At 39.9% G+C, this 10,790-nt stretch overlaps 1 protein-coding gene and 1 long non-coding RNA gene across 2 annotated transcripts in view; one reads left to right on the top strand and one right to left on the bottom strand.

The window, feature by feature from the left end:
* Positions 1-10,790, top strand: part of LOC138975727 (uncharacterized) — a 72,808-nt gene that overhangs the window by 5,407 nt on the left and 56,611 nt on the right. The window contains exons 3-4 of the mRNA XM_070348481.1: positions 114-254; positions 2,235-2,415. Of these exons, the coding sequence (XP_070204582.1) occupies positions 114-254; positions 2,235-2,415 (322 nt within the window). The remainder of the gene's footprint in view (positions 1-113; positions 255-2,234; positions 2,416-10,790) is intronic.
* LOC138975726 (uncharacterized) lies at positions 5,787-9,269 on the bottom strand. The gene is made up of 2 exons (XR_011458724.1): positions 9,101-9,269; positions 5,787-7,418 (listed from the first exon to the last, which is right to left on the bottom strand). It is a non-coding gene; the product is annotated as an uncharacterized lncRNA (long non-coding RNA).

The following is a 10,790-nucleotide window of genomic DNA, read 5'->3' as shown; positions in this document are numbered from 1 at the left end:
TTCAACAAGGGAGTAAAATGATGCCCACTTCAGCATAAATGTTCCATGATTCATTTCCCGGATCCTTATTAATGATAATGTCTTACTAATTCTTGACGAACTCTCGTATGCAGCGGCCCAGCCTTGCAGGATCTGTGGTCCTAAGTCTCCTGACACATCCTGCTTCCCCCAGGATGCCATGACGCCGCCAGACAAAGTGGTTATCCAGAGCTCCATCTGTTCTGAGATCGAGAACAACCACAAAGATTACCACAGTAAGTTCCCCCCAAATCGGCGTATATGGCTGCCTGAATGGCGGGGTAAAAACGGTCATACACGTAAAAAAAGAAAACACTCGTGCAAAAATGTGAGTGAACGTGGGAGTTTCAGCTCATAAATGGAGAAGAAGAATGACCACAGTAAGTTCCCCTGCTGGTTTCCTTTTCTCTCCCTTTGACAGCCACCGCAAATACAGTGGGCCCCCATGTTGAGACTTTCACAAATGTGATTAAATCAGGTCTTTAGAAATAAGGAGTCTTAAAATGGGGAAAACTTACAAGGGTTTAGAGAGAAAACTTGAGAAAACAGGGTCTTAAAGGGGAGGGAGTCTTAAAATGGGGGTTAACTTACAGGGGTTCAAAGAGAACATTTGAGAAAAAAGGGTCTTAAAGGGGAGGGAGTCTTAAAATGGGGGTTAACTTACAGGGGTTTAGAGAGAAAACTTGAGAAAACAGGGTCTTAAAGGGGAGGGAGTCTTAAAATGGGGGTTAACTTACAGGGGTTTAGAGAGAAAACTTGAGAAAACAGGGTCTTAAAGGGGAGGGAGTCTTAAAATGGGGGTTAACTTACAGGGGTTTAGAGAGAAAACTTGAGAAAACACGGTCTTAAAGGGGAGGGAGTCTTAAAATGGGGGTTAACTTCCAAGGCTTTAGAGAGAAAACTTGAGAAAACAGGGTCTTAAAGGGGAGGGAGTCTTAAAATGGGGGTTAACTTACAGGGGTTCAAAGAGAACATTTGAGAAAAAAGGGTCTTAAAAGGGAGGGGGTCTCATAAAAGGGTGGGGGGGGGTCCCACTGTATGACCACACTCACTGACGCAAGCCTTCAAGTTTTCCCCAAGCTTTAATTTTGTCATGTCTACATGAATCTATTTTGTCTCTTAGTTGTCACAGGTCCTATTCAATACAGCATGTATTCTAGTGATTGTATTACCATATTAATCTACCATGAGTTTGCGATCTTTCTGGAGTTTCTTGTCGAAACAAACGTTCAAAGTTTGAATGTGTCAGCTCAATCAGTCAGTCAGTCAGTTATTTAGTTACTTAGTTAGTGTCAGTTAGTTAGTGTAGTAAGTCAGTCAATCCGTAAGTCAGTCAGTCAGTAGGGAGATTTAAAAGACAGCACGTTTCGTTTTGCAGCTCGTTTCGTTTGGTGAATGAGTCACCCCGCGAAAGGTAACGTGAAACGAGACGGCATAGGCCGCAGACAAGATTTAGATGTATTCACGTTTCGTTTCGGAATGAAGGAAGGGCGATAAATCTTCAAGTGAAATTATCACTAGGGGTTGTTTTGTACTTGTCACGTCTGTCCTCGATCAGAATGGAAAAAAACAACCCTAGGAGGTGGTCCAGAATCGGGCATACTTTGATTATTTTCAGTCCAAATAAATCACACAGACTTTGTTTATACAAAATCACATACGAAGCCAGAATAAAAATTCGATGCGATGACCTACTTCTGCTTCGCCATTTGCTTTCTCACCATGAAGTTGGATAAATGTACCAGGATCAGCACCCTTCAAAATATTTCAGTTCACAACAGTTGTCTACCTCCAATGAACACATTCTCAGCGCTGAAAGACTGTGAAAGGGTTGATGAATCTAGCAATGCATAAAATGGCCAACAAATAAAACTGTTAGTGTGCAAAAATACTCACAAAAGTTGACGAAATATTGTTCGTTTTTTGGGGGTGGAAAACGTGACTGCGTTTTGACGTTCCACGTTCCGTTTCAGTTGACCTTCACCTTTCCAGCGAGAGACCCCCGAAATGATGACGTTTACCACAACTTCAAAACGAAATCTCCCTACTTATTCCGATCGTTCGTTCCTTTCTTCCCTCGTACCTTTGGTTCGTGAGTTAGCGAGTGAGGGACCTTGTAAGTGTACAATATAGATGATAAAGTGGGTTTTTTCTCCCTTCAATACATTCATTCTAGCAAAGCATGTTTACCCTTCATTTTACCCTCTTCTTTCCAGACAAGCTGTGCGAGAAGTACCCCAAGCCAAACGGTTACTTCTTTGAGTGCACGAGTCCCGGGACGACCAACTCCTTCTCCTGTCGGTCTTCCTGTGGGCCTGCCCTGGAGGATGTGGGCAAGGGTCTCAACCTCGACCTGCTGCAAGGCGGGGGGCTCTTTGCCACCCTCAACCAGAACAGGTGAGAATATACACTGGACTCCTTTAGCGACAGATACAATGCATGAATTGGGAAGGTAAAGCGTTCTTGTGAAAGTGACAAAACAACGTGTATCTACTATCTAATATATATATATATATATATATAAATATATATATAAGTATAAATCCGCCTTTAGGACGACCATTGTAAAAGGGGGTTTTATAGCTACCGGTGCTATATCCGTTGTTTTTAAAGCAATATTAATAAAATTTTGTAATTACATTTGCTAATTGACCTACACCCGACTGTCATGAATTGAACGTGAAAATCTGTCAAGATTAAGATATAGGTGTTTTGCATGGTCGCCTTAATGAAAATAATGCAAGAGTGGGGGTTACGGCGACACGCCTTTTCGGGTAGCTTAGGGCAACCAATTTATAAGGTATATTAAGGCGACCAGTATTTGTATATTTTGTTGTTCACAAAGTTTTGTAAAGGGCCTAGAGCCATAGGTTATGCACTTAAAAATGTCCAGTTATTATTATTATTTTAACAATTTTAATTGTCTTCTTCTGCGTTCGTGGGCTGAAACTCCCACGTACACGCGTGTTTTTGCACGAGTGGAATTTTACGTGTATGACCGTTTTTACCCCGCCATTTAGGCAGCCATACGCCGCTTTCGGAGGAAGCATGCTGGGTATTTTCGTGTTTCTACAACCCACCGAACTCTGACATGGATTACAGGATCTTTTCCGTGCGCACTTGGTCTTGTGCTTGCGTGTACACACGAAGGGGGTTAAGTCACTAGCAGGTCTGCACATAAGTTGACCTGGGAGATCGGAAAAATCTCCACTCTTAACCCACCAGGCGGCAGCGACCGGGATTCGAACTCACGACCTCCCGATTAGGAGGCCGACGTCTTACCACCACGCCACTGCGCCCGTCATTTTAATTGTCATTTAGTTATGTGCTCAAACTCTGCAGTTCGCGCTTTCGAAATCGTTATTATTTAAGGTTCCTGATGCTTTGTGTTGAGTGTAATCATGGCTGTTTCATCACTAATTATTCTGTTGGCAGTTTTAATAAACAGTTCAAAACGTGCAATAGATTTTGTGTATGAGTTGTGACAGAAAAAATGATAGATGCTTTCATCAGTGTTGTTCCCAAGTCAGAAATAAAAGGTCACTGTTTGCAAAATTTAAACATATCAATAGGAATGCCTTGTTGTAATGTTAACAGGCAGATGTAAGCAAAGTACATCACAGAAGAAAAACATATAACAGGATGTACATATACACACATTAACACATACAATGCAAACTGCGATAAGTCAACGAATGTGTATTTGTTCAACAGCTCATTTATTTGTCAAAAACAAGAATAAAATTATACACATACACCTTCAGCAATGATGTTTTAATGTGCGCACTTGTTCTTAAATCGCTTCCCTACACTTACCATATTGTTCGAGTCCAAAACCTACTATACTTTGTTCAGTAAGGGAGATTTGACAAAAGGGATGTTGTACAGAGTTGCGAGTGGGACCTCTCTGTAGAGGGTAACAAAAACGGGAAAAAAAGACAACTTACAAGTATGTACAAGAATAAAGTTCTTGCAAAGAATACACTTGCAAAAGGTCTATTGTTTTCAGGTAATGGCAGAAATGCACTCAATGCTGGATTGATCTGGGGCCCTACTACACTCTAAATGAACATGATGGGAATTGCACACACTCACTTATTTGAAACAGTTTGAGAACGGCATTCAAATGTTCTGTTTTGAGAGTTAGCTGCTGTGATCATCTTTTGTGTGCTGAATGAACTGAAAAAGTAAGCTGTTATGGGCTCTCAGTGTGTTCTGCATGATCTGTCAATGTTCTAAATGCAGAACGCTTTCAATAGTCTTGCCGACGTTCTTTCCAGAACAGCACAGTGAAAGTCTGCTAAGATCACAATAAATGCTCTATAGTTTACAGTACACTAATTGAGGTCTTTTTAAATCTCTGCCATGAAACAATTTGAGAACACAAAAAAGTAATTTGACCACTTGCAAGTGTACGGTTCAGATTACCAATGATCTGTTTGAAAGAAAAAATATCGTGTGCAGAATTATGGCACACATATTTTGGTAGTCTTACATTTCACCTAATCATTAACAACATAGAGATCCATATTTAGTATGTTTAAGTTATCTTTCATGTTGAAATCATTGTAAATGTTAGGGCAGAAATGATGTCATAAACACACAAGCTACACCAAGATACCTCAAATTGAAGAAGATTAATGAAGCACAGAAACAACAAATTTTAGTTAAAATTTCAATCAAATGTACACTATCAAGAAAACAATCGTAATTGAGTAGAATCAGAACCAGTGGCCTTTTGGAGAGAGTTACTAAGCCCTCTTCCAAGCATAACATTTTTGGCAAAATAAAGTCAAGACAGAAGAAAATAAATGGCATGCATTTACAATGCAACAGGATTTAATTTACCCCAGAGAAGTGAAACAAATACAGATTAAAACAGAGAACAGTTCTTTGAAATTATTTTGATGTACATGATTGCATAGATTAACTGTGTTGTTTGCAATGTTGATCAATGCCACACACAAATTGACCACTTACAGAATTCATGTACATACATATCACAAACTGGGAAGGAGCGTGATTGACAGTTTGAACTGTGCATGGTATTACAAATTACAATGCTATATTTACTCTGTCATTAGAACTCAGTATTAGAAGCAAAACATAAAACAAATGTCATCGATTTCAAGACACGACTGACAACTTTTAAAGCAAAATGATATAAAATGATTTGAAATTTTCAATGAGAAATAAATGATGACATTATTGTAACCTATTAAAAAAGCTTAATTGTTTTCTATTTATCCTCCAGAATTAGCTTCCCATCAATTGAACATGAATAACAACAACAGGCACTTGTATTGTGGAGAGGAAGTCTTATTATAATTCAAAACATAAACGAGTACTCACCTGAGTCGAAGTTTGTGTAGAATTCCACGATGTAGTTTACAGGAACGGAGGGATATGTGAGATGCGCACACCGCCGGAAACACGCCATTTTTCACAGCACAGGTCATCTGATATAACCATATCAGATGATCTGATTTTTCTTTAAGCAACCAAAAATGTTTCGGTTGTATTTACATTTGATAAATTAGCTTATTTCCTTTATTGGAGAGGGTGAAACTGAAGGGTGGGCACATATCCCTCCGTTCCTGTAAACTACATCGTGGAATTCTACACAAACTTCGACTCAGGTGAGTACTCGTTTATGTTTTGAATTCCACTTCTCGTAGTTTACCGAAACTACGTGATTTGTGAGATTTTAAAGTTGGTTGATTAAAGATTATATTTCAAACAAAGGAATAATCAAAGTCACACTAAAGTGAAATGTCAAACATTTATTCTCAAAGGACAACATGAGAATAGTGAACACCTGTCTTGGCTTTTACACCAAACATACATTGTTTGAAACAACCATGTATTACAAAAAATAAGTGATGCATTTATTCTCCATTCATTATGGGAATTGCAATTTCTTCATAACCAAAGAAACAATAAACACTACAACACATTTGAAAACAATGGATCAATTGTCCACAAAAACATTTGCTTTTCTTACATGGAGCCAGGGAGATAATTGTCTCTAGATCTCCATTTGTTAGCTCCCTTGTCTTGAATTTTTTAAGTGTCCCAATGCAAATTATCAGAATGTAATCAAAGTTCGATTGCTCATACGACTTCCGGCCACCACAGCAGCCCCTCCAAAAAACCAAATTATCAGAATGTAATCAAACTTAGATTACTGAGCTGGAAGATTTTTATTTTCCAACTTTCGCATAATAGTTTAAGATAGTGTTTGATTTATCTTTACTTTCCAGTGGTTTGTTATAGAACTTTTTGAAAGTGGATACATTTGACCAGCCTGCCACTTTCAAAATATCTTGAACAGCAACACCCGACTTGAACATTGCTGAAGATGATGCGCCCCGAAAGCTGTGGGGTGCAAAATTTGTAATTCCTGCGCGTATGAGTACAGTTTTTAGCCACCTAGCTATGGTGTCTTTCGCCGCTGGTCCATGTGGCTGTTGGTAACACAAAAGTAACTGGTCAGTCTCATCACTCTCACATCTGAATTCTACAGTACTATTAATGTACTGTCGAAGACAAGTCACCACACACAAAGTTTTGTCTTCTGTATAAAACGGTAACTGCAAAGGTTTTGGATGAAAGCCAGGTCTAGACTGCTTCAACTTTTCAGTTATGTAAATTGTACATCCATCATCATGAAAACAAATATTTCTCAACCTGATCAAATGAATTGTCTGCACTCTGTGGGCAGTAATTAACAACAACAAGGAACACAATTTTAAAGTCAAATCCTTCAATGAAAGTTCAGAATTTTCACCCATGTTTCTGAAAAACTGCAAAACTTTGTCTACATCCCAAGTTTCATTGTATCTTGGTTGTGGTGTACGCAGTTCAAAGATTCCCTTTAGAAATCGAATTACTAAAGGGTGACATCCTACTGTTTTATTGTCTGGTAGAATAACCACTGCAGATAGTGCACTCCTTGCAGTGTTTATAGCACTGTATCCTAAGCCATCTTCATACAGCTTAGTCAAGAACTGTAACACCTCATCTATAGTCGGACGAAGGGGATCACACTGGCACTGCACACAAAACTTGCTCCATCTGCTGAGGTAGGAGGCATACTGCTGTCTGGTTGAAGGTCGCCACGATGCCCAGATAACTTGGAAAGTCTCACCTTGAACTCCTCTTGCTTCGAGGGATTTCCTGATAAGCAACAAGCCAGAAGTTGCAGAGTCCTGTGGAGCGGATGCACATCTTGCGTATGTGGTAGATGAATGGTAAGCTTTCCCTTTGGAAGAAGAACAGGCTCTTGTGTCAGCATTTTCAACATCTGGGGGTACCATACTGCCGTAGGCCACTTTGGAACGATCAAGATTCCTTCCGCTCTGTCGCGCTGCCATTTGTTGAGCACTTTCTGCAGCAAGCTGAAAGGCGGAAAGGCATATATTAACCATTTTGACCAATCTTGGGTAAAGGCATCAATGGCCAAGGCTTCTGGGTCTGGTATCCAGGACACGAATGGTTTCATCTGAAAATTTAATCGTGATGCAAATAGATCGATGTCTGGCTTCAGCAGACGATCTTTTAATTTGCAGAAAATATCATGATTCAATTTCCACTCAGTACGATCATTGAATTGTCTTGACAAAACGTCAGCTTCTGTATTCAGTATTCCTGGGATATGTGAAATTGATATCCAAATACCATTTTCCTTGCACCACATCCAAATTTGTTTTGCAACGTTATTGCAATCTGGAGAACGCGATCCTCCCATATTGGATATATAGGAGACTGCACATGTGTTGTCTGTCAAGACTTTTACATGTTTTCCTGTGATCATTTCTTTGAAACTTTTCAAAGCGTACAAAATTGCCATCATTTCTAGAACATTGATGTGCAAATTCATTTCTGTTTCGGACCATCGCCCTCCAGTCTTAATTTGACCACAAACAGCTCCCCAACCACCTGAACTTGCAGCATCCGTCTGGATTTCAACTTCAGGATTAGTTTTTTCAATGGGGAAAAAAGAGGAATCTAAATTTTCAATCCACCAGTCTAGTTCTTCTGTTGTCTTATCTGTCAAGCTTGTCAGCGATTCAAAATTTCCTGCAGAAAATTTTAACGATGTGGATTTCAGTCTGTCTAAACTCCTATAAAACAGTGGGCCCCACTGAACAGCTGGAAAGGTTGCTACCAACTGGCCTATAACTTGTGCCAGTTCTCTTATGGTCACCCTCTTCTTTCTTTTCAGTTCTGAACATGCGAGCACAACTTTTTGCTTTCTTTCCAGGGGTAAAGTAACTGTCATATCTTCAGAGTTTAAAAGAAACCCCAAGTACCTCAGTTTCTTGCAGGGTTTGAGAACTGATTTCTCTGTGTGGATAATAAATCCCAGTGAATCGAGTAATTTCACTGTCTTTGACACATTCTCTGCACACTCTTCAAAAGAATTACCTTGCAGATAACTATCATCAATAAAGGAAGTGGATAAATATCCCTGTGATCTGAGTGTGGCATAGACTGGTTTCATTAACTTTGTGAAATAACGAGGGCAGTTACTTAGTCCATTTGGGAAGCAGGTATACTGATAAAGTTTATTTCTCCACATGAATTTGAGGTATTTCCTGCATTCTGCTTTTATTGGTACAGAGTAGTATGCATGTCTGAGATCCACTGAAGCCATGTAGCAGCCTCTTATCATCATTTGAGTTGCTGACGTAAGATTGTCCATCTTAAAGTGCTCATATTGTACTGAATCATTAAACTTTTTTAGATTCAAAATGAGACGGTAGGAGCCATCAGGTTTTGGGACCATGAAAACAGGGGAGATAATTTCATCTTCCTGATGCACCGATTTTTCAATAACTCCCAAGGATAACAGTTTTTCAATTTCCGAATCCATTTTTGTCCATAGATTTCCTTGTACTTGATTTTTCAAGTAAGAAAGATTTTCAGAATTTAAGTCAGAAAACTCATCTATTGGAATATCAGCACCGCACACCATGTCAAGAATAAATGGGTCTGATGTTATTTCTTCCCATTTTTGAACAAACTTTTTTAGTCTACCTGCTTCAAAAGGGCGGTTAGGTATTGTATCTTTACTTACAGATTTTGGCAGAGAAGGTAGTGGAGCTACTGCTGGCCTTGTTGCCACTCGGTTCGTCCGCTGCCGCGGTAGTTCATTCTGCCCCGTGCACGGTAAGGTCCTCTCCCTCTCATTCTGCCTCTTGGTGTCCAGGTTCTTCCTGCACCTCTTGGCCTCCAATTCCAATCGTTTTTTGCAAAGGGGTTTTGTGGAAAAAACTTTTGACCTTTTACTCCACTTGACTGACTGAGACCCAGGCCCATTCTAGCTGTTGTATCAATGTTTGCACATGCAGCTTTCAGGTCATTGCCAAACAACATATCTGTGATTGGAACTTCAGCAGAACCAAGTTTTTTGTACTTTTTGTTCAGTTGAGCATTTGAAATTTTTCCCCTTCTGTCGATTGACAGATCATGGTTTGTTTTCTGTACAAGTGCAATAGAATCTGCTACACCTTTCATGAGTCCCCGAATTTCGGGTGATTCACTTTTCAGTATGGTTTGCCATATGTTTGTGAGTGCATAGGTCGCTGTACACAGCGCTTTCTGATACTGCTGTAGTTTCAAATCTGCACCTCTTGTTGCACGGTCAAGTATTGACCATATCTCCGGATTGACCTTTGGAACAACAACCTTCAAGTTTTTAGGTCTGGCATACTTGTTCATTTTTTCTTTCATTTTTTCTTCTGAAATTTGACCTTTTGCCATGGTCTCATCAACCAGCTTCGCGATACCTTCCGGTATTTCTGGTGCAAGCTTTTCAGCATTGTCGAACTCTTGTTCTATTTCTGCCATTTCAGTGTCAGAATTACTAGTGCCACAAGTTTGACCACAAGTTTCACCTTCGTTCACTCTGATCATCGATTCTATTTGATCATCATAATCTTCGAACGAATCAGATTCGTCTCCAGATTCTTGTGACTCTGCTTTTCGCTTTTGTCTTTGTGTCATCTTCGAACCATGATCATCAGGCGATTCGCCTTCGGTCTGGCCTTGGCCCTGACCTAGCAGCGCTAGGATACGTTCGTTTTGTTTTTTCATGTTATTCCAATCACTGATTGGAATGGTCACTGCCTCTAACCGAGGTTTTTTCTGATTCTTTTTCTTCCCTTCTTTTTCATTTGACACATGTTTGTCCTTTTGACTTGAACAAGGCAAGTCTAACAATTGATCCACTTCATCCGCGTGGATTTGGATTTCAGGCACTGATTCAGTGCTGTCCATTGTTCGAACAAATTCTAAGCATTTGCGACAACAAATAAGGAAAATACACTTACCGCAGGTCAAAACAAATGGTTAACCGAAGGAATAAATCAGTCAAGTTAGGAAAAAAGGACCCTAAAAGGAAGGATTAACCTGATAAAGTAAGACCGGTTTTGGAGAAGCTGCTATGGCGGCCGGAAGTCGTACGGGAATGGCGTGTTTCCGGCGGTGTGCGCATCTCACAAATCACGTAGTTTCGGTAAACTACGAGAAGTGGAATACCTTACAACCACTCATCTCAAAAGGTTATGAGTGCAGTCACTGGAGGGTAGTCACATGCTTTGTGCGCCCTTCAATTACTGCATGCACTCAAAATATTACATTTCGTTTTCACCAGTATCGCTATAACATTAACAGCGATCGTTCAGCGATTACTAACTCACAGTACAAAAGAGGGTTTGAATGGGAGATAATGGGCAATGCAGAACTCTTGAATAGATTAGTGACGA

The sequence above is a fragment of the Littorina saxatilis genome, linkage group LG9 (assembly GCF_037325665.1).
Source record: "Littorina saxatilis isolate snail1 linkage group LG9, US_GU_Lsax_2.0, whole genome shotgun sequence".
Lineage (NCBI taxonomy): Eukaryota > Metazoa > Mollusca > Gastropoda > Littorinimorpha > Littorinidae > Littorina > Littorina saxatilis.
The sequence above is the reverse complement of the archived record's forward strand: the minus strand, read 5'-3'. Positions and strand labels throughout refer to the sequence as shown.